Raw genomic sequence first — 25,837 nt, forward strand, 5'->3', positions numbered from 1 at the left:
ATCTGTATCTGCCCCTAACTTTACTCTGGACCCCGAAATCGGATGCCCCAGCCTTGGGACTGAACTCCTGGCCGCCTCAGCCCACCCCTCCCCGGCGTCCACGCCTCAGACCCTCATGTCTGTATTGTCTTAATCTTGCTGGTCCAACGACGTTTCTCTATAGATTGATTTTTAAATTACATACGTCTCTCTCTGTCTCTCACTCACACACACACACACACATAATCTTATTTTTAACAATCCTGTATACAAGTATATAATCAGTGCCTAGAAGAGTGTCTTGCATATTGGAAGTTCTTGATAAACACTATTCACTTGAGTGAATAAATGTACCACTCTTCAGAAGAACTGAAAATAATTTGACCGGACCATTCATTCAACAAATATTTTGTTGGAGACATACTAAATTTTGAGATACCAGAATCTCTACTATTCAACTGGAATGCCAGTATTTGCGACCCACATGTTTACCTTAACACACCCCATTGAATGTAAATACTTTAGCACTTCATGTAATTTTCAGTTGCACCAACAAAGAATAGAGAAGTGCCTTAAGGATTAATAAGAATATCATCGCTCGTGGGCAAAGATAAAATTTCCTTTAAAGATGATTTTGGTTTTTGACAAAGAAATAATAGAGGATCCAAATTAAAGCAAATGGACTAATAGTATGAAAGTAAGGCTATCTGTGGGAATGGTTAAGCAGATAGAATTGGAGAAAGGCAGATGAGGGAGTATATGACCACATTTCTCCATCTGTACTTTGGGTGGAGCTGGTTTCAATTTAGATTGTCGCCTATGATATGCTGATGTATAAAAACAATATTTTAGGGGACTCAAATATTATTACTTCTACAATATTGGAATCCCTCAGCAGATGTGGAAGGCTCTGTCGTTAGTAGATTAACCGCTGTTGCTGTCTCTAAACACTTGATATACTTTGATGACAAAGGACTTCTCCAAGGGTAAAGTACATAATCATTAATGAGACTTACAAGAATTCATGATCTGGCTTTTGCTTACTCTGCTCAGTTCATTTCTCCAATCTTCTTGTTATCTGTATCCTCTTACTGAAGAGCAGCTCCCCAAATCTCCATTTTTTTTGTAATGCCTCTTATTTCTGCCTTTGACTATGCTGCTCCAATACCTGAAAAGTTCTCCTTCTAACCCAGGGGAATTTCTACTCACACTCTTCATCTCTGTCTTAATGTCACTTTCCCCAGAGTTCTATCTGATTTCTCAAGAAGCAGTAAGATTCCCATTTGACACAACTTAGTTCAAATGTAGTCCTTAGTACCATAATCCAGGATTGTTTGTTTACACTTGTCTCTTTTATTAACGTATTGAAAGGAGAAACTGGATCTTGATCACTTGGTATTCCTAGTGCCTAGCATTAAGCAAAAGGATGGGGCTCAGTAAACATCTATTGTAACAAGATAATGAATGGATCCCTTCTTTGCTGCCATAAGTTTTCTTTGGTAAAAATAAAAGTGATTTATCTATTTAAATACATCTATTGACTCTCAAATATCTAGGAATGATTTTCTAATAGATTCCATGATTTGAAGGATTTAGTTAGCTTTAGTTGGCAAAGAGAAAATAGACTTTTCCAAGCCTGTTCACCAAAGCAGTTACAAAGTCATTATTCTGCACACTAGACTTCAACATTTGATTTTGTTAAGGAAAATAAAAGTTTCTGCATCTAAAAAAATAGAGACAAAAATAAAGGCTTAAAACAATGTCTTCCTATGGAGTTTAAGTGCACCCTCCTTCACAGGCAACCAAAAACCCAACCTCCCTCATCAATTTCATTTTTACAACCACTGCAGAAAAATCCTATAAACACCACACTCAAATTGATCTGTTGCTAGAACATGTCAAGGTCTTACTGACCTCCATGTTTGCAGCACTGCACCCTGAGCTCGGAGAGTATTTTACTATCTTCTCTTCCTTGTATACTTTTACTTGTTCTCTAAGGGCCAATTAGCATTTTATCTTCTCCTCTGGAATGTCACCCAATCGTAGGAATTATTTTCATTATGACACTGCAGTATTTTCTTTAAACTTTCATTGTATTGTTCATTAAAGTATGTTGAGATTATCTTTAAAGGTGCCTCTTCCACTACTTCTACTTCTCAAGAACATGATTGGATTTTTGTCATCTTCATATCTGTAGTATGGTGCATAATCTTTGGCACATAGTAGGTGCTTAGTATGATTTGTTGCTTAAATAAAGTGATCTGGGAATATCTTCAAATATATAAAAATGATTTAAAATATATGAAGAGTTGGAGTACTGAAAAAAAATGAAGTAAAAAGCCACAAGCAATCAGATATTTATAATATTGAACTTCGAACATCTGACAGTTTATAGTTTACTTAGAGCTAATTTTTCCTTATAATGTGGATGTTGATTCAAAATGCCTGTCAACTAACACAGGTGTTGTGGGGCTAAAAAAGTGTATTTGCATCTTTTGTGTATCTAATCATCATTATCAAGGACTGGCCTTTCTTGACTAGGTGGCAAGCTTTAAGAATAGAGAAAGTATTTGGTGTTGGTAAACTCACTTTTTCTCTTAGAAAACCTCTGCTATTTATCCTGCCATATTCTAATTTCCAAGCCTCCTTGCCCTGTGGCTTATGGATGTTACCTGAAAGGCTCAAGTGGAAGCCTGGAAGGCAGAGAAGGGGAGAACATATGCTATTTCCACTGTTTGTCTAAGGCACTTTGATTTCCTCCTTGATTCAAGTACCTGCCGGACAGACCAGACCACTCTTCTACTCACAGCTACTAGATCCTGTGTGGGAGCCTCACAATGGCTGCTGAGTGGCTTCTAGTGGAAGGTCCTGGCTTCTGGTCTTTCAATCTCTCTCCAGCCAGTCATGATAGCAGCTTCCTAATGTTGTGAATCCTGGACTCTATACAGCCCTTGTTTACCTTCTCACCTGTGTAACTAACACTTTAAAAATTTAAAGTGATTTCTGTTTTTTCGGATGGACCCTGTCAGTTAACACTTCTTTTTATGTATTTTACCCACATTATACATTGCACTGCATATAGTTGGTAGTGTTTGAACATTTAATGCTGATTGTTCAGGAAAAAGATCATGCCATGTGATACAAATATAGACAAAAAGCCACATAATTTTCCTCTGGCATTTTAAAAATGTTTTTCCAAAAAAAAAAAAAAGTCTGCCTCAACACCTAACATTTGCTGCTTTCTTTGCCTTGATTATGTCTTCCTCTTAGGTTCACCTGGTTAACAGCTTCCAATTCATCCAAATATCATCTGAAGGATTTCTTCATCAAATCACAACACCCTATTAGGTGAGACATTCTATTTTATCCTTTCTAGCATTTTACACATAACATTTATTGGAGTTAGCAATTAAATATTAATTTCTGTGTATATTTGCCTAATATTTGTTTTCCTCCCTGGAGTATTTATTCTATGAAGGCACGGTGAGTGTCTGGTCTATTCAGCATTGTACTTCCAGTTCAGAGGAATGGTTTGGTATCTTCTAGTGATTAAAAATTCTTTTTGAATAAATGAGGGAAAAATGAAAAACCATGAGGAATTCATGAAATACAAGATTTTAAAGAATAATGGATAATGGGGTAGAGGGAGAGGGAATGAAAGTTTAAAATTGGCTCTAATGGCAGAATCAAACTAGAAAGATGTGTGCCTGTAATTTTATCTGAAAACAGTAGGAATTACTTAAGTGTTGTAATCAGGGGGAATAAGTGAAATCTGATTTGCATTTCAACAAGATCAATGATAATGGTTTGAATCACTCATTGTTGGGCATCTCATTAGAATATGGATTATGATTTGGAGTCAAAGCTCCACCAAGTTCTCAACGTTAATTATAAAGGAGAAATAAACTTTTTTTATTGTTATTCCTACTTATTATTTGATCTATTATTACACTATCTTGTTATTTTTTTTTTTTTGCCACTGCAATTACCGCATTAAGCTGATATCTCAGATAATAATCTGAAATGATCAACTGAGTCCCTTAGTTATACCACTGGGCGATATATTTTATTGTGGCTTGGATTATTTATTTTCAAAAGAGTATACCGTTTTCCATTTTTTTGTGGTTGTTTTATTATCCACTCAGGAGATAAGAATATAGAAAGAAACAACAAAAACATTAATTTCCTAAATAATGTTTACCTTAGGATTTTGAACCAGTAACATGAACTGTGTGTCTCTCCCGAAACAGAGATGTGGAAAGATTTATAGCATGTTTAGCCAAATCAGAGAAGAAATTATAATTCCATATTCTACCACATGTCCATTGTTAGAGCATCCAAAAATAGTCAAGATATATTTTTTGAAAAAGATATGTCATTCTAGAATATTGAAATGGTTTGCAGGGTCAGCTATATAATTTGAGGGGTCCTCTACAAAATGAAAATGTGACAGACTTTGTTCAAAAACCAGAAAAAAAAGCTTTTTCTTACTTGTACTATATGTCTTCTAACCTGTAATACTAGTTTATTTGCCATTTTTTTTGTTTGTTTTTGTTTTTGTCTTTTTGCCATTTCTTGGCCGCTCCCGCGGCATATGGAGGTTCCCAGGCTAGGGGTCTAATCGGAGCTGTAGCCGCTGGCTACGCCAGAGCCACAGCAACGCGGGATCCGAGCCACATCTGCGACCTACACCACAGCTCACAGCAACGCCGGATCGTTAACCCACTGAGCAAGGGCAGGGACCGAACCCGCAACCTCATGGTTCCTAGTCGGATTCGTTAACCACTGTGCCACGACAGGAACTCCTATTTGCCATTTAATGTTGTACTCCCTTGGGCACAGGATATTCATGGGTGGGGGCGTGGTGCAGATTCTCACAGGAACCCACCCAGCCCTGCAACTCCACACGTAGGGTGAAGACATCTTGACCCAAACCTCCTCATACCTTTGCCAAGCCCCCTGCCTGGCATGGGCTGCAGTTTTCTCTGGTATGAGTAGGGGAGTGTGCTGCTCTTTGTCCCCTGAGGCAGAACCACAAAGGAGCTCAGGCTGAGGGCTCCATCACCCACCCTATTATCTCATTGGTCTTCACTTGCAAAACACACATTCTAAAAATTGTGAAGAACTTCAAGACGGTCACTGCAGGGCATTAAACCTCAAGCTTGGAACGCATTTGGTGTTTGAAGTCCTGGTCATTTTCACTGGTCACCCACTCATGAAACCAGCCCTGATGCTAAGCATTGGATTCTAACTTCAACTAACAAGGCATTCCACATGACAGCTAATATTGCCTGAAATTACAAAGGTAAACAGACCCCTTAACTATATCCAGCTGGATAAAAGAGATTCATATTTGTATATTTGACAAAATGTGACTTATTTTGCAATAAATGGGGTTTGTGCCTTTGGTTTGCTTGTAATGTTAGGCTTTGATTGCCTATAATATGGCCATTCCAGAGTATTTCAGTAGTTTTGACTCAAGAACTCAAACCAATTAACACAATAAATTGGGAAGGTGTCCTTATCATTACCATGTACTTTCCAACACCTTTATGCTCCCCTGGAGTATCCAAAATCTCCTCTAATAGAGAGTTGTTATGTTCTTACCTCCATGAATTACCATGTTCCCAAAAGTTCCCTTTATCCTCTACACATTACCATTAAAAAAAGAAAGAAAAAAAATCTCTGGTTTGGCTCCTACTTAGAGCAACCTCATTAAATACAATTTACATAACCCTGTATTTTAATCACTCACTTGTGAGGACTCTCTTGGAAACTCAGAATCTTACAGGTTTAGCAAAGGTGAATCTAAGATTCCGGCAATATAGGTGATGCCTCTCTGACAGATGAGCGCTGTTAATAATGTTCTACAAACAATGTCAGGGAAAGGAGGATATACAGTCCCAGAGGCAAAGAATTACATAATAGAGAGGCAATGGAGTTCCAGTAGTTACATTTATACTCTGAATCTGGATTTTCTATGAAAAAGCATAGATGTGACTTGTGCCTGAGTTTTCTTTTTTGTAAAATTTGGTGCTAGTTTGGGGACTTTTTTCCCAAAATTATCTTCTGATGAGTAAATGATATTCCTTCTCTGTCTCTAGGAAAGCATAAGTCATTTGGATTTAGAGAATCACACGGTGGTGAAGGGAAAAGCAACTTTCCCTTCTACTTCCATTAAATACTTCTGTAATCCAAATCTGGTGGGAAGGTAGGGGAGGGCAGAGTTCCCACACTAACAAAGGCTCTGACATCAGGTGCATATTCTACAATTTAATTCGAACTGTAACGGCCTGAAGTTAGTGCAAGGCTCCACAGGTTAAAAGCTCACTCTCACAAGACTGCTCCTGACTTCAGATGACAGTTCCAAGTGATGAGCCCCTAGGTTACCTACAACTTTTGAATGACTTGGCTGTAAATCAGAGGGCCCCACAAGCTCCTTCTCAGTTTTAGTCATGTTCTAGAATGGCTCAGAGAACTCACGAAAAATGGCTTACTTACTGAGATTAATCCTGCTAAAGGATGTATACTTCAGGAAGAGCCAGATGCAAGAGATGCATGGTGCAAGGTGTGGGGAAGGGGAACAGGCTCTCCACCCTCCAAGCACCTTCATGAGTCCACCAACATGAAAGTTCCAGAGGCCATACTTGAGGGTGTTTTAATGGCCTCTGAAGCTTTTAATCTACATAGGCATAATAGATTAGATAATTGGTCACTGGTGATTGACTCAACCTCCAGCCCCTCTCCCTTCCCTGGAGGCCAGGGGGTGGGGAAAAGTTTTTAACACTCTATTCACCTGGTTGGTTCCCCTGGCAATCAGCTTCTATGTTGAAGCTATGTAGGAGCCCTCAACCTGAACCAGTTATTTTTCCTAGCATACCCAAAGACACATCACTTCTGGAGATTCCAAGTTTTTGTTTGTTTGTTTGTCTTTTGTTTTTGTTTTGTTTTGTTGCCAGAAACAGCTGCAGGGGATGAGGGGATGAGCGAGTGGTAGCAGAAGAACAAAATATATATTTCTTATTATGTCACAGAGGGGGTACTTCAATGCCTTAGCACCAAGATCACAGGTACTGGCTGGGTACAAGAACGACAGACTTGAATGAGAAGCGTTTCTACAGCTGGGGATATAATACTTGGCACAAGATTATAGTAGAGACTCTTAGTTTAGAGTTCATGGTTCACCAATCTCTATGCAAAATAATTTTTGTTTGCCCAGTTTGACATGACTCCATTGGACTAACAGGAAAATCTGTAAGCAAAATATGATTAAAAATACTAAAGCCTTCTATGCTATTTACAAGCCATAGAAAGGACTTGAGTGTTAGCACATTGGACAATACATGTATTTCTGATATGCTAATTTTACTAGTTAAATGTTTTAAAATCTGAGCCAATGATTACTGTGTTCCAGGAGAATTATGTTGCTTTCCAGAAATATTGTACTTATTTAAAAGGCCTGCACTACATTATTACTGTAAACTAACTCTAATCTATATGAAATGTATTCCTTAAATCTGTTGTGTGTGTATTATGTGCACCCTTCATCTGTGTAAGGATTTAATTTAGTAAAGACAAAATAAAGTTTCAATAGTATGTGCAGGACATGTGTTTTTAGGACTTTTAATAATGTACTACTCTGGTCATTGTTATAGTCACTCTTCAAATGCTGAGTTAATTTCCTAAATTTTCTAGCATAATAAAGTATTAACAGCAATCAGACCTATTTTTTAAAAAATCATAGTAGAACATCTTCATAGAAATATCTTTTGGATTTTAGACTATGAATAATGTCTAAAAGTGGTCTGGTTTTCAGTTTGATTAAATCATAAGAATTTTTCCTAATTATACCATTTTTATTAGAATCCCCCATTTCTTCTTCCAACATAACAATGCCAAAAATATAGAAAATAGTAATTGCTTAGGATATTTTAATTATTAGAAAGTTTTGAAGGGCTAGGCATAAAGTGCTATATTTAGATTCTTGGGGAGTCCATGAAGTAAGGGACTTAATACATAGTAGATATTTAATAATTAATGTTTTGATAAATAACATGCAATGTAGAGTATCACTGAGTGTCATTTAAAATGTAGCCAGGAAGCTACTCTTTGCCCTTTCATCTCTCTTCTACACATTTTTTTATTTGCTAGTTTTCAAAACATTAGAGAAAGTTATCTTTAAATTTCATAGAACAAAGTATGACTGGAAAATCTTTTAAAACTATTTCCTGACTTCTTGTTTTAAAGGAGTGCACAGTTATTTTTAGGATCATCCCAGCATTGTCATATAATGAAGATGCCTCTCATAGGCTAAAACTGCTATGCAATTATTAATTAAAAACCCTTAGACTTCACTCTACCCTTGGGTGGATACCATTAGGTAGAAATTTCAGTATGCTTCCTTGCTTAAAAAATGCCAAAGACTATTTTGATAGAAATAATGACTACTGTTATGAAAACATGGAATTGATTTAGCTGGGAAACACAGGCATCATATATGTATATAGTGGGAGAACTGAATGAGAGTGGGCATTTTGGGTAACTTCAAAATAAATAAAGAATTGTGTTTATAAATGTGTTACTTTGAATGTCATTTTCTTTCTGTGTTGAATTGGCTCTTCCACACAATCAAATTTGCTAACATGTATCACAGGGCTTCTTTCGCTAGGAAAAATTAAGATAAATGAATGTTATTTCATAAAATAAACCAGATACAAAATCTTGCCTTGTATTTACAGATAAATTTTAATGGAATATTTCATGGTCTAACACAAATATCAGACCCAATGACACTAATTCTTGTACAGCCTTTGGCTTACCCTGTATAACAAAATCTGTTATTTAAAGTAGACTATAAAATACCTTATGGTAAGTGAACTTCCAAAGACACAAAGAAAATCCTCCATAAATTTAAAAGCTTATCTCAAATTCTTATTGGCATAAGCTTAGGATGGATATAATACTAATTGCATTATCTTAGGTAGTTGAAATATATAATACTGGTTAGAATGTGAAAATTAAAAAAAAAATGTTTAAGTGTTTTTGCTTTGTTCCTAGTCAACATTAGTAAACACACAAAAGTGATTGTAAAATTACTTTTACAGAGTTTTGGAATTTTGGCAATCTCAAGCAAATTTCCTAAGTCAGCAACATTTTCTTAACCCTTAGTCAGCATATTACAAGGTTCATATATTCCAAGGAGTAACGATTAAATGTACAAATAAGATAACATTTGTTTTACCACTGCTTAATTTTTAAAACTTCCATTTAGAAATTTACAAAGAAAATGGGCATCACTGAAGAAACCTAAAATGAATGGATAATATATGCAGTTGAAAAAAGATATGCAAAGTAAAGGCATAAAGGAATATATTTTATAACATCTTTTATAATCTGTCAGTGGGAGAAAAAAATTCCACCTTTCAGTGTCTTTTAACAAGCCTAAGAAAATGAACTAAATGAATAGACCATTCAGTAATGTCCAACGGGTAACTAAAATTCAAATTTTATTTTTCCATATATATCAGACAATTCTTTTCTGACAAAACTTTACCAAAAGATGAAGTGCAAATGGGAACCCTGTAAGAATGTTTATAAGAGTTGTACATGACATAGTTTAAGCGCCACTAAGTACACATTGAATACTTTGTAAGTATATAGGCATATCAACATGCAAGTGTCATGTACCTAATATTACAATATGCATTTTGGTTCTTGAAAATGTTAATGATAATAGTAGATTCAATAATTGTGTTTCTCTACCTTCTGTGCAATATGCTTGATTTCATTGCATCTTCTTTATAGCACAGAATTTATTTTTATGCTGTCATAAATATACCCTTCCAAAAGTTATGAATTTCATGTCATATAAATAGAACATTTTATTTTTGAAGCTACATCACTGGGAAACCTGCATTTCTGGGTACCATTTTCAGAGATAAGTCTTTAAATTCTTTTTAACATGGCAGACTTGTTCTGATGTTTGTTATGTTGAAATATTTATGATAAAAATGGAGCTTTCACGAGGGAATATTTCTTGGTTGACTGAAAAGCTAAACAACCAATTCGCAAATATTGATGTGAACTGAATATGAAAAAAAAAAATAGGTCAGTAATCCCAAACTCATAAATCCTTGGGTTACTACTTAACTGCATCATTGAATCTACAATAAGTACAGCAGGTACAGTTAAATAAATTTGTAAAGAGATTAATTTTATACATTTATAAGGAAAAAGAGTACTAGATTTGAAATTTTTCTAAGTTATTTTCTTTCTATTTATGAGACTCAGTCAATACATTAGAAACACAGAGAAAAGCAAAAAAGAGAACAATTCAGTTTACATTTCATAGTTTTTTTTTTTTAACCAACTGGTGACCACTGCTTTCAACCATCAAATATTTTATTGCATATAACTTTCACTATCAGCAAATATAAAGAGAAAAGTGTCTACTAGTATCATGTACAAGGAAAAGCATCTGAAGAAAGAAAACTTTTGAGGTTTGACAGTACTGTGTGTAAGAGAAGTGTAATGTGGCATTTCATACCGCACTTAAAAGTCCATGTAGGAATTACTGCTGTTCTGACCCTGGATGTGGGAAAAGTGCTTAAGTGCTGAGCCCTGGTAGGTTTTCCTTTGCCCCTGCAATCTTCAAAAATCTTTTAAGTTTCTTCTTTTGAAATATACAATATATTTCATAGGGGAAAATAGTGGTTTTTTTCTTTACATCCTTTTCACATTTGGGCCCATTCTCTCCAAAATAACCATACATTTTTTATAACATATATGAGAAAGATGGTAAAGATCACACCAAATATTACTTGTAACATAACCACATAACAGAAATGTCTTACTTTAAGCATATTTTATAGATTCAGCATCATAATTGGAGATAATTTTTTATCTTTTTTTTTCTAAAGGAAAAATCTGCTTTCAAAATGTCATTTTCCTTTTAGAATAATTAAATTACATCATTTGAAGAATTGGTATTATGTCTATGCAGACAAAATAAAGTGGGTATTTGTGGCAATACTTTGCATTGTTATTATTCAGGGTTTATTTGTTAATATGGCATTATTAAATACTTTAAATATTTTTCTTACACAGATAACACTTCTTGGGAAAATAAATCATATGTATAATTTTTGCTTAAAAGACAGAATTTATAAGAAATTGTGTATTTTAAATATTAAATGAAACAGATATTGGATTGCAAAGTGTTGCCATTTAAATTTTTTTAAATCAACACAATTATATCACATTGAAATAGGAAGTAGGCATGAGAAGAACTATCCTTATAAAGTTATTGTATTTTGCTTATAGGAAAAGTTAATGATAGAAAAGGAAAAACAAATGCATATCCATACACCTCTGTATACACTGAAAGTAAAGTTGGCTTTTGAGATTTCCCAGGGAGTGGGGAGTGGACCGTTAATATGGTCCCAAAAGAGTGCTTCCTGGGATATCTTGTACATAATTATTTCTTCTATTTATATTGAAGTATCATAGCCCATGTTAAAAGTGAGAGGTAGAAGGATTATTGTAAGTATGCATGGCAGAGAATTTACCAGCTATCTCCAATAACTATTGCATTCGATATTAATAATCTCAATACATAAAAATGCTGATGAATTTAGAACCCATTTTTTACATGCTGTTCCCTTTATCGCTCTTTATAATCTTGCTACTTTCAATCCATTGCCTTTGGAAGGGTATAAGTGCAAAGGGCATGTTTTGGGGTGAAACAGAGAGAAAAAGGGAAGAATGAATGGAAAAAGAAAATATATTAGAAATTCCCATTAAGATATAGTGACTCTATTAAAGTTAACCTATGTTCTTTGATTGAATAAATTTGTACTTATAATAAAAGTACCATAATCCATTAAAATATACAAACTTTCAAAGAAAGTTTAAGAATTCCAAATTCAATTAGATATGGATCAAAATTTTAAAACTTAGGTTATTTCTTTCTCTCCAGTAATGCTAAAAACTAGGCCAGATAATTTTGTGTCACATTAATGATTAACGTGAAAAATTTAAAGTGTTGTTATGGCAGTTGTATTTTTAATTAATGCTTTAATATGTGGGATGTGAAGATTAGCAATCTTTTAGATCTTGTTGAAGAATTCTTTAAAATCCCTTTGCATTAAGTATCCAGCAATAGAATTGCAGATATTGCACTGAGTATATTTCAATATTGCCAGTGTATATTTCAAAACAAATTCTATTATCTACACTAAGATTTCCTCTTTCCCAATATTCAAAATGCATATTATAATTACATGGGTTTCCAACATCCATACACAGCAAGTACAAGATACTTACATGTACATACACTGTAGTTACCTATATTTTGCATAGTTTTTAGTGTGTACTTTGTGCCACTTAATAAAAAGCATTACTCAGTAATTCTCATTAGGTGTTTTCATCTATTTCCACTGTGGTTTCCAGTTGTTTTTTTGTTTTGTTTTGTATTGTATATTTATCACAGATTACTATTTGCAAAGGGGGAATTGAAGTGGGCATTTTTAGAGGGCTCTAAGTAATTAACTATGTGATGGGGAATTTGCAGTTAGAGATGAGTTTTGGAATTTTTTCCAAATTAAAAAACATAATATGAAATTCCACATTTATCATTCATTGAATTATCCTTATAGCCAAAGAAAAAAGAAAAAGTATTTTAATGTTCCCCTTGGTAACACTTTGCAGTAAGTGGCACTAAATTACACGATAACTGCTATGTTACATGGAAGAACCATCACCGTCAAACAGCTGCTGTACATGTGCCTATATGGAATCTCAATGCTGTTACAATCATGAGTACATAATTACAAGTGAGCCTGTCCTTTTAATTGAGATATTTATATTTTTACAAAGAAATAAAAATAAATGAGGCATTAGTGTCTTTGCCATATTTAGGAAAGTTAGTTTTCTTTCTCTATTTGTTATTTTAATTGAGGGGTTTCAATGCAAGATTAAGCATCTTGAATCAATGTGAGATCATCTAGTTTCTAGATTAAACTCCAATATCAGATTCCTTAAACTGCTTCTTGTATTCTCTGGTAAAAGAAAACGAGTTGAAATCTCTCTCTCTCTCTTTCTCTTTCTCCCTAACGCACACACACATACGCACACACACACGCACACACACCAATACTTTGCTCATGCTTTCTCTCTTTGCTCTTACACTCATAAACATTCCTTTTTCTTCCTAATTTTGATAATTGTTCTACCTAGGACACTCAAAAAATGGAAACAAGAAAAAGAAAAAAGAATGCTGTTCACACTTTTTTGATGGAGGACAATCAAATTACACTGTAAACATACACTGGCAGAGAACATCTACTTTTGGTAAAGAATAATGTTCCATATTCTACTAGGGGTGTGTGTGTGTGTGTATGCACTCCTTTCATTGAGTTCTGTGGCTACGGTGCTCACTAAGCAAAGACAGAATATGGCTCTCTGGGCAGAGAAGTTCAAACATTTCAGGCATTGCAATTGACATGGTCCACTTAGAAATGTCATTTCCTATTTTATGATTTTTAGAGAAATGAGCAGAATTTTCACACTTTATCTCCTTGTTTGGTAGAAATCAAATCATTTTTAAGATAAGAAAATCTAACTCCATTGTCATTTTCTTTCAATAACTGAAAATAATACTCAATTCAAATCTATTTTCACTGGCAAAATATTTGATTAGATCTCACAAATCATACTGTACCAATTAGTGTCTTTTACAGAGTTCTAATGAGTTTTTAATATTACTGTAAAGGGTTAAAAGAGTCAAAAGTCTTGAAATGCAACCAATTTTGGATTTCTTCTAATTGTACAGTGCTATAAATAATGATTGAGTTATTTAGGCAACAATTTAGCAGTTGGAGCCAAGTAGAATACAGATGAAATGAAAAGGGATGTAAATACGGCATCGATGAAGAGTAGCAATTTTGTAAATGCATCCTGAAATTAGGCTTTAAATAGCAATTGATGATGCAGTTTATACAACTTACTTCTGTAATAATAACCTTTCCATTTTGTACTCATAGGATGAATTTTGCTTTGTGGAGTCTTTCTAAAGATTATGCATTGAAAGATATGAACAGTTTATAAACCTATTCTAGTTTCAATGTGTCTAGTAGCACCTACCTGATTCTCTCAAACTACCATACTATATTAACATATTATTGCATTTTTCCACAGATGGTATGGAGTGAACTGTAAAAACAAGCATGCAATCACATCAATGCAGACTTATTTCCTTAAAATGTCATACTGTATATGATTTATTATGTTAACACTCAACCACATCATATTATTTATGTTCTGTATAATCTGAAAAAGTGCTGCTTGACTGACATCGTCCTTTTTCTTTTGTAAGAAATCAAGATAAATGCTTCAATAATCAAACAATTAAAAATTCTAATGTCCTTAAAAGATTTATACTTTTCTGATAAATAAGATACAGCACCCTTGTCTTTCATTTGATATTAACACATGATGTCATACTCAACCATTCTTTCTTCCCCCAAATAAATTCCAAGATATTATTGTTAAAACCATAAGCCATCATGCTTTCAGACATCACAAGTATAGATACCATATTGTCATATTTGTTTTCTTCTTAAAGGTGCAATGATTGTGGATGGGAAAATAATTTTTATCTAACTGGATTTTTAATCTTTAGCATATAATAAATCTAATGAGAACTAATCTAGTAATATTGTATTTAACTAGGAGGAATAATATGACTTTAGATTGACTCGGTGTCATATTTAAGAATACAGCATTTCTTAATGGTTAAATACACCAAAATTTCAGAAATAATCCAGAGAAAGAGACTTTCACCTTGGAGTTAAAAGCATGGCAGAAATTCTCTATCACTCACTGTTTCATAAGTTTGTACCTCACAAAATGCATAGACAGGAATTTAATATAAAGAATTAGTTATTTTATACAGAAAACATATCTTAAACACTTCTTTTTGGCAAACCAACATAGGTAAGCAGCTCTGGAACTGCCAAATTAAAATTTGTAAATTTTTAGCAAACTAAGAGTTTATTTTTAGGTTATTATTCAACTGTGGTTGTAATTTAAAACCTGAGGCTGTGCACTGGTTGTTAGCTTAAAATTACCTTTCCTTATAACATTGTGCTTCCATTGTATAACAAATAAAAATCAACAAGAACTAGAAAAATTTGCTGTTGAACAGTGCTAGGACATACAGACAAAAATACTAATACAGGTTATCTACTTATAATATTGGTTTAAGTAATATCTAAAGGGATATAATGGACATTAGAAAATGCTTACTCATGACTGGATTACCTACAGCCAAAAAAGTTAAATATGTATCAAATAATGTTTAATTGGATTTATTATATGCACTATATACAGATACTAAAATGTCTCAAAATTGTGCCCTATGGATATTTCAATTTTGTTTAGGCAGGTGAGTCTTTGTGGAGCAAATAAATTACAGAATCAAATTAAAGAAATGAATGAAATCTTTGTGATTCACAAAGCAGTAAAATGTTTGCAACAATTTATTGGTATATGAAGCTAAAATAATCTAATGGTAGGATTTACATAATTATATAAGATACCATGTCATGATTGCAATCCATACACATGGTTCCTGTATCAAATACTATAGTTTTAAATAGCAAATTGATACAGCTTTACCAGTATAAGCTCAAACATTCCAGAATCTATACTACAGTAGGTTTTTTTTTTTTTTTTCCAGTTTGTATTTTCTAGGGCATATGCTTCCAAAACATGTCTTCAAAGATAGACACGTAGGAAGCATTGTAAACCTCTAAATCTGATTAAACTTCAGCACATTAGGCCTTTACCTAATCCTGATCCTTGTGAAAGCTATCCAAAGACAAGGTCTTCGATTTAAAGGGAGAACAAAAAATGAGGGGGAAAAAAAACTGAACATTTTTTCAATGTATAAAAACAATTCAATATCATGATTCAAGGAGATGATTAACATTGTTAAGGCTGTATATTCAAGCACTGTATGTTAAAAGAGCAATGATGTGGAATTTAGGCAGTGAGAAATGTCCTGCATTATGGATGGTACAGTAATTAAAGAATGATGCTTTCGACAGCTGATTGTTGGTATACACTGGCTACTGATAGCAGTACAGGATGGAAGTTAATAAAGGTAGCAGAAGATGGCAGAAATGAATTCGGAAAGATGATAGCCAGTTTTCTCCAGCAGCCAGCCTGGTAAGTAAAATTCAGAATCTTGGCCTGTACTTTAAATGAAATATTCCTTTTTCTCTTCAGCATTGACTTGGCTGCCCTCAGCATTGATAATGGCTGTGTCAGCATCTGGTGCATCTTCAGCTCCTTTAGCTTCATTTGTTAAGTATGTTCCTGTGGGTATTGGAAGAAAAATATCAGTTCTGTCTGGTAAAATAGCCAGTATTAAAGCTACATTCATTTAGGAAGAAAACTATGCCAGATTTCGTATATGTTGGAACATACTGTGAGGCGTAAGAAACCACACAATTCACTCTCCTAAAGTTGCACACTTTCCTTCAGTTTTCAGGTGTATGTTGTAGATGAAGCTGTGGCCAGATTAACTAAAGGCAACAGCCAAACTGGAATGGATAATGAGTACTTTGATTTCATTAATGATGGCTGCAGACCATGTGATCCGTGCAGCTGTAGCAATCAGGGCCCTTTGTTAAGATGTTGATAATGATCACATCAAATGTGTCACTATTCATTTTGGTAACTCCATTTAAAAGTAGATTTTATCAATAGTTTGCTACCTAGCCCATTGTGAAAAATCACATATTTTCCTAATATGGCCACATAAGTGTCCATAAACTTACGAGCAAAAACACTGATCAAATGATTAATGTTGGAGTTGAATTTCAGTCCTAGAGATAGATTACAAATTTGCTTCCTCTTTATTTTATTTTATTTTTTTGGCTGAGCCAATGATTTGATTCACTAAGTGAATTTTAGCTATTGGCTAAACATTACTTTGCTAAGCCAATTCAACTTGAACATTGAATAAAATAATCAGTATTTAGATCTCTCTTTCCCACCCCATCACACACACACACACACACACACACACACTCACATAATGTTTCACAATGAAGTTCGTCTTTATAATTTTTTTCCAAAATTAAGAATTCTTTATTAAATATAATGTACCTTTATGTCTCGCCAGATATCGTCCCAGCAAAAATATAGAACACAGCGTGACAAAAACAACTACAGCCACTATTCCTCCTATAAGAGCATGATCAGGGCCAGCCTGGCCAGCCAGAGCATTGGGATCTAGAAAAGAGGAAAAAATATTGTTCAAGTTAGTGTTTTGTTTAAATATAGGGTTCATATCTGCATTAGAATGAGTTATTTTGAAAATTAGCACATTAAGGTAAATTTTTATTAATGCGTATTATACCAATCATCCAGTCAACAAATATTTATTGGGTGCCTATACAATACCTGGGAATATAATATTTGACATAAATTACTCTCAAAGTATTGAGTTTATATGTTCAGGGAGAAACAGGATAAACACACATTTATGGTTTTGAATAGTTACATGCCTTTTCTTCCTGCTCTTCTCCACCTGAAAATATGCGTATTTTTTTAATGTAACAAACACAACTATACCATTTTAAAAATACAGTTATGTCATAGGACAGGCTGTGGTTAGAAATTATAATTTAGGATTTATCATAATATAAATATTATTTAATGCTGTGGAAACTGATGAACTCCCCGAGAGAGAGTCTAGATAGAGAGGAGAGGATGTCTAATTATGGGACCCAAAAAGATCCCATAATTAAAGTCTGGAAGAAGTGCTTCCAGCAGAATAGATTGAGAAGGAGAGAACAGTGGGATAGGAAGAGATCCTGCAGAGTACATGGTATTTGATCAAAGGAAAGATCATACTTCAAGGAGACGGAGTGTTACAAACTGTGTAGTATTATTGATAGAAGGTGGAAGATGTATACTCAACATTGAGGATTAAGTGCCCACTACACTTGTAGCTTTAAAGGAAGTGGTTGGAAAGATTAATTATATACTTGTAAGCTCTGCCTTTAGTAAGGATTTAGAAGGAGAAAGTAAAGAAATAAATTAGGCCTGGTAATTATGCTTTCAAAAAATCTTGAAATATGGTTATAGGCACATGACTCTGACAAATAGATCAGAAATCTCCTGTGCTTGTAATGAAACTATTGTGCCAAAGGAGTGCATACCAAGTTTAGAAAGAAAGGAAAGAAAGGAAGAAAGGAAGGAAGGAAGGAAGAAAGGAGGAAAGAAAGAAAAAGAAAGAAAGAAGGAAGGAAGGAAGGAAGGAAAGAAAGAGAGAGAGAGAGAGAGAAAGAAAGAAAGAAAGAAAGAAAGAAAGAAAGAAAGAAAGAAAAAGAAAGAAAGAAAGAGAAAGAAAGGAAAAAATATCTGACTATTTGTAATACCAGACAAACCTCTGGACTCCCAAATTTGGTGAAGGCAAGAAATGGACTATAAAACTGTGCCCATGGAGGGTGTATTCTCAAACACCCACTCTTGACACAGCCACGGAGTGTAACTGACAAGGTTGAACTTCCCATAAGGTAGAAATGGAGGAACAAAAAAAGAATGAACAGAAAAAAAAATACAGTTTCTTCAAGGAACTGTAACTATTGCCAAGGCAGAGGGAAATTTTCAAGCCAGTCTGGCATTTTTTTCATAATTATAGGCCAGTACTATTCAGTGTTTCCCATATTCCTCTATTTCCAAAAGAGAGCTTTTATATTAAGGAGCGCTTTTCCGGACTCTGTTCTATCATGTTTTGTGTATGGGATGGAGAGGAGCACTGAAAGTTGTCTTTTGGTTCATCTGTTTCTGGACTAAATGATGAAAAGGCTTGTGCATATGTGAGGATCTTGGACTTTGAGCTGGACACACTGGCTTGATGGGACTTTAGGTTGTCTCTTCAGACAGAGTTTGGCAATGGTTTATGTGAGAAAAATAATTGAAAAAATACTTGGTGAACAGAAGGTTATATTGGTGCAGAGATTTTTGGTTGATGCAAAACTTGTTTCCCCTTCTCTCAGTGCACAGAGCTAAACATTTACCAGCGCCATTTGTAGCTGAAGATTAACCATGTGATTTGTATTCTAGACAAATGAAAGAAGGCCTAGCCAATAAAACCCTCCCACATGTAACCTTCCACAATGATCTCAGGAGATACAAGTTGAAAGTAAGAGAGCTCAAAGAGTAAGTCAAGCCATGGGTCACTGAACTTCCACCTGGAAGGAAATTACTATCCAACTAAGAAGACATGCACTGTCCAACTGCTTGAATAAAAAAATAAAATAAAATAAAAACGCTTTTTTTTTTCCCTAAACCCTGAGCATTTAAAAAAAATTAATTTGTTACAGCAGCTATTGTTAATTTTGCTTTTCATTATATATTTAAAGTATTTCCCTTAAATTCTGGCACTGACCATAAATCACACATATACAAAAAAAGGAGCAAAAACTAAATTCTCCGTGCATCTGAATGACCTACTCCTATTCTTAGAGCCAGTTTCAAACTCCTCCTCTTGCTCAAGTTCCCAAATATACACAGTCATAAATTATATCCATTTTACTCACTGAATCTCTCTCAGAATTGAGTACTCTTTTTGGGAGCTGAGAAATCACTCTTGTTCATACATCTGTCTTATATCCTGAAGATAAATTCTGAGAAGTGGTTTGCTAGATCAGAGAATGTAAACATTTAAAAAAGATTTTTGATAAATATAGCCAAATTATATTGCAGAAAGATTATACAGTCATCCTCCACCAACTCCACCTGAGTTCCTAGATAGTACTAACTGCAGACACTATAGTTAAAAGAAAATGTATCAATCTAACATTAAAAAGTGTTAAATATTGTGTATTATTAAATTATAAGTTAACATAAATATGTCTGAATATTAATTCCTATATTAATTAATTTATGTAGTTAGACCATGTTTGCAATTCAAATTTTCTGTTTTAACAGCTCTCTCCATAAAAAAGATGGATTATTTTAGCAATTTCTTTTTATTTATTCTTCATTTCTGGTCTCCTCAGCCATAGATAAGTCTTACAATTTTCTGTAATCAAATCTATCAAAGTTTTGTGTTATGCTGTCTGACTTGTGGATCATGATTTGAAATGCTTTGGCCATGATAAGCACAGATTGCTGCTGTCATCTAATACTTTCATTATTTTATTTCAGTCCATCTAAAATGTATTTTGGTCTATGATTTAAAGCTAAAGCATAAAATATGACTTTAATTCTTCTGTTACAGACAGTTGTCCCCCATATTATTTCTTTCATCAATAATTTTGTCACTTACCATAAACTAAATGTCTATTTTATGTGTTTCTACATATTCCAGTCTATTCCATATGAAGGATGGATTCTATATATGTGACTCTACACTAGTACTGTAATTTTAAAGACCATTTTAATGCCTTGGAGGTGAAGTCTTAAATCTGGTTCAGAATATTTTTGCAAGAAACAAAAATACAACAAATTGTCTATTGGAATTGTACTGATTTGTAGATAGATTTCCTTTATATTGTGAATTTTCCAGGAATATAGTATGATTCTTCAATTATTTAAATCTTTAGTGTCTTCTAAAATTGTATAGTTTGCTGATTCAGAACCTGCACATTTTCATTAATGTTATTTCCTATTTTTAATAATATTTTAATACTTAATATATTGAAACATTTCAATATTTTAAAATGTTTTAAATGTTATTACGTTTTTAATTAAACTTTTAGCCTTTTATTTTTTTACTTTTTCCATCCATTTTTATACTCTATTTTCTGGAGCATTATAGCTAGTATGTCAAGATATAGTTTTCATTTCCTGACAATCAAAGATTCTTAATTTTCCTACCATTTTAGTGTTTCAATTGTTTTCTTAAGGTTTTTTCTATTATTGATACTAATATTGCATATTTTCCCTCCTGCACTAATTAGTGCTTTGTGAACAATGACAGTTTCATCCTAATTCTGATGATTGCAGGAATGCATCAAAAATTTAAACGGACTAGCCACAGTCCTATTTTTGACACTGTTTGGTCTCTACTCATCTCAATATCTAGAGTTACCTTTAATTTCTATATATCTAAAATTAGATAGTAAAATTATTCCTCCCTTGATGATATGAAGCACACATCTTGTTTAAAAAAATTTCATAATAACAACATCCTTGAATCTTGAATATATTAAGTATTATTTGGTTGTGAATAAACATTCAACTGGCTAAAGAATCTTTTTGAATTAATAATAATGCAAAATGATTTGTCAGTGTCATAACAATTTGTTTTGCCCCTTTTTCATACCAAATAAATTTGAAATCATTCAGGTTGTTCTGCCTCCTGTCCTGCCACATAAATCTTAAATAATTCATTTTTAAAAATGACATGCTTTTTTCTGCATGATGGCTATCGGAATTCTTTTTTTTCTTCAATTATATTTTGATATTTTAGCTGAATATATTTTGTGTTTTGTCTTTAGTCACAATTTTGTTTCACTTGCAAACCTACTTTTTTATTAAAATCAAATTAAGTTCATGTTTCTTGGCTTATAAATTCTTTTTTCTACTCTACTGTCTTTTCTGTGTTCATTTTATCTACTCTACTTTTGATTAATAATTGTTCTTCTATTTTCTTTCTTAGAAGATCCAATTATGCATTTTTAGAAATTCCATATTTTATGTTGATATATGTTATTCCCTCTTTCCCATTATTAGAATCATTTTACTAATTTACATTTTGTTTGAGTAATATTTCCCAAGTTTATCATCTGTTTAGATGATTTGATTTTCTATCATTGATTTTCCTTATTTCTTCCTAAAGGATTTTGTTATTGATTGTTATTTTGGTTTAACTAAACTCTATTTAACCCCACTCTATGCTTACTTAGTAGGTATTTTAAATAGTTTTATATGATTGACAATAAAAAAATGAAAGTTTTGGAGTTCCCACTGTGGCTCAGTGGTTAACGAATCTGACTAGGAACCATGAGGTTGTGTCTTCGATCCCTGGCCTTGCTCAGTGGGTTAAGGATCTGGCATGCTGTGAGCTGTGGTGTAGGTTGCAGATGCGGCTAGGACCCAGCATTGATGTGGCTCTGGTGTAGACCAGCGGCTACAGCTCTGATTAGACCTCTAGCCTGGGAACCTCCATATGCCACAGGAGAGGCCCTAGAAAAGACAAAAAGACCAAAAAAAAAAAAAAAAAAAAAAAGAAAGTTTTATAATATTGTCTTCATTTTAGTATAATATTTCCATTTAAGTATCTGGAAAATGTTTTTCCTTTATAAACATGTGTTTTTTATCTTCTTTATTACAAACATTTTTCACTGGATTCAAGTTGAATTTTTAAATTCTATTTACACATCCTTGCATTTTCTTTTCTTCTTTTCATTCTTAATTTTGAGATGTTTTGAATATGGATGGATTCTCTTTCCTGAGGCTTGGTGTTTATTTCTGCTCAGTTGCAATGCTGCAAATCAATCAAGCTACAGAAATTATCTTTGTAATTGATATGTGAATCATAAGACATTTGTACTTAGTGGATGGACTGGAGAAAGGTTTGGAATATAGATCATTAGGGTAAAAGATTTCATTGATTTCATATACTTTTGCCTAAAATCTTCACTTTCATAGTAGAGTCGTAGATAACATGTAGGCCACCCCTTTTTTTTTGTACAATTTGTACAAACATGATTTGATCTGTTTAAATTTGTTTTAAATCAATTTAAATGTATCATCTTCATTACTGAATATATTTTACTGGTTTCAATTACATATGACTTTCAGTGAAAGTAATCCATAAAACTCATGTTTATTTGACCCTAGTCAGGAATGTTCTGCATATAATCTATAAAGGAAAAGTTTCAACCTTTAGCCTTCATCTCAACAACAAAATAAGTCAACACATAGTCCTAGCTTTTTAAGATTTCAGAGATAATATGGTTATAGGGAATTCTTCTTTGCATGTCTACTTGTAAATGTTTTTGTTAAAGCTAACATTTTTGGTTATGCTTTTTATTTCTCCCCCATAACTGTCAGAACTAAAAGTCTGTCAATTTCTATTCTTAGCAACTAAAACAAGTGATTGAGATTAGGATCAGTTAAGTATCACTTGAACAATGCAGAGATAATACATAATTGAAATGACTATGTCCCAGTGGGAATCTCTCATACATCCTTTCTCTCATTCCTCCCCTACTGTCATAGCAATAAAAAGATGAAGTACATACAGACTTCTGACATTTCTTTATAGACAGCTGAGTCTATATTACCATTTAGATAAATATACCATGTGTCTTTAAAGACCATTATTCATCATCAAGCATTAGCCCATGACTTGCTGGAGTTTGCCTCTTAATCAGCGAGTGAGTAAATGCCAATATATTTGGCAACAGAAAAGAACAGAAACTTTTCTACTCGATAATGCATAAAATACAAAGAATATTGTAGAATTAAAACTTTCTGAGCTTAACATCTTTCAGTTAGGGTTCTTGGACTTTTAATAAAGGACCCCAGGAGTTCCTGTCGTGGCGCAGTGGTTAACGAATCCCACTAGGAACCATGAGGTTGTGGATTCGGTCCCTGCCCTTTCTCAGTGGGTTAACTATCCGGCGTTGCCGTGAGCTGTGGTGTAGGTTGCAGACGTGGCTTGGATCCCGTGTTGCTGTGGCTCTGGCATAGGCCAGTGGCTACAGCTCTGATTCGACCCCTAGCCTGGGAACCTCCATATGCCGTGGGAGCAGCCCAAAGAAATAGCAAAAAAGACAAAAAATAAAAAATAAATAAAAAAAAGGACTCCAAAGGAAAAAATATATCAAATAATAATATTTGGGATTAGTAATTTCTGATATTTAGAAGAGTAGAAAATAACATTATAGTTTTATTTAAAAATCTTAATATGAATAAGAACTAAATTATGTAATTCTAGTTCTTAAAGCATTGTTAAGGATTTCTACCATCAAGTATATAGTTTATCATGTTTAGTTCCCATAAAATAAGTGAAAACTCAGTGTTCTTACTGTGGCTCAGCACCTGACATTGTCTCTCTGAGGATGCAGGTTCAATCTCTGGCCTCATTCAGTGGTTTACAGACTCTGTGTTACTTCAAGCTGCATCAAAGACAGACGTGGCTTGGATCTGATGTTGCTGTGGCTGTGGTGTAGGCCACAGCTGCAGCTCACATTCAGCCACTGGCTTGGGAACTTCCATATGCTGTAGGTGCAGTCCCAAAAAGAAAAAAAAAAAGTGAAAACCCTAGAAAAAAAATCTAACTTTCTAGGACCAAAGCAGAGAAAATCATAAATATTGCATATTTTAATTCAAGTATTAGAAGTATTTTACAATAAATATTTTTATTATATGTGATTTCTCATTTTAACAAAATGGTAAGAATTGAAATGAAAATCATTTTCTGTAAATATTTTTAAATTAGGTTTTGAGACCATTTTAAAAAGAAAATTATTATCCTTACATATTAAAACAAATACGTTTTCAAAGCCAATTTTGGATTTACAATTATAATTTTTAAAAATGATAACTCTTTAAGGATATGCACTGTAACAAGCATGTTAATTCATCTTTTAGTGAGGTTAAGAAATGTTTACTAATTTTTTAACTAAAATTTAATAAAACTATCTCAAAACTGTTTAAATGTCAGCATTCAGGAGTAGACTTAAATATTGAAAAATAGAAGAGTTGGAAAAACTGAAATGAATAGAAAAAAGATGAATTAGTGACGTGAAGCCCTCTTATGCAAAAGTCCCCAAATATAGCTCCCTAATAACAACCATCAGAGTCATGGAATGTCAAGAGTTAAACAGTGAAGAACAGAGTAGAATAATTTAAACCCAGTGTAATACTGGAATGTATAATATGGGCCACTTCAACAATAAAGCCAATTATATTGATGTCCTGTGTTCATTTTGGAGTCTATTATTTTTAGAAGTGATTGAAGACTCTTGAAGAAATTTCAGTTTAGCAATAAAATGGTTCAAAAGTTATGAAATTAAACACAAAGATAAGCATAAAACTGGAATTATCACTTCAGAAACAGAAAGCATAGATAGTTTTTCAGGTTTAGTTTTCCTATAAGTGATTCTGCATCACAATCAAGGGATATATAGAAATTCCAGTTAATTCCCTATGTCTTTGCTGGGAATGTACTTACATAGAATATTTAAGATTTTGGAAAGTAGAATATTCTTTTTTAGGAAACTGTTCTGGACGGAATTGTGTCCCACTCAAAATTCATATATTGAATCTCTAACCCCAAATGTGATGGTCTTGGAGATAGGGCTTTGGGAGAAAACTTGGTTTAAATATGTCATGAAGGTAGGTCCCTCATCATGAGATCAGTGCCCTTAAATGACACAAAAGAACAAGACTCTTTCTCTCTATTCCTCCATGCCATGTGAGGACACAGCTTAAAGGCAGATGTCTGCAAGTCAGGAAGAGAACTTCTACCATAATCTGACCATGCTGAAATCCAGATTTTGGTCTTCCAGACTCTGGAACTGTGAGAAATACATTTCTATAGTTTAAGTCACTCAGTCTATGGTATTTCTTACAGTAGCCTGAACTGACTAACATAGAAACTATAGTATGGTCTTTTGCATATATGGTCTTATTTGAATTATACAAAAAATTAAGGCAATGGAAAATAAATTTGGGGAAGTCTGGAAAATACAATTCTCATTCCCAGCCAATGGCCTATAGACAAGTAAAACATCCAAGACTGCACAGATAAATTCCTTTTACTGAGTTATGCATTGTATTAGGTGCTGCTATGAGTTACTTGCGAACCCCTGCTCTCTCCCCA

At 33.6% G+C, this 25,837-nt stretch overlaps 1 protein-coding gene across 5 annotated transcripts in view; it reads right to left on the minus strand.

Moving 5' to 3' along the window:
- The window catches only part of CADM2 (cell adhesion molecule 2), a 1,071,168-nt gene continuing 1,054,036 nt past the window's right edge, over window positions 8,706–25,837 (minus strand). For all 5 annotated transcript variants that reach the window (XM_021071360.1, XM_021071358.1, XM_021071359.1 and 2 more), the window contains 2 exons: window positions 17,155–17,280; window positions 8,706–16,359 (listed from right to left, as the gene is read on the minus strand). In XM_021071360.1, the coding sequence (XP_020927019.1) occupies window positions 16,241–16,359; window positions 17,155–17,280 (245 nt within the window). In that variant the 3' untranslated portion in view covers window positions 8,706–16,240. The remainder of the gene's footprint in view (window positions 16,360–17,154; window positions 17,281–25,837) is intronic.

Source organism: Sus scrofa, chromosome 13 (assembly GCF_000003025.6).
Source record: "Sus scrofa isolate TJ Tabasco breed Duroc chromosome 13, Sscrofa11.1, whole genome shotgun sequence".
Lineage (NCBI taxonomy): Eukaryota > Metazoa > Chordata > Mammalia > Artiodactyla > Suidae > Sus > Sus scrofa.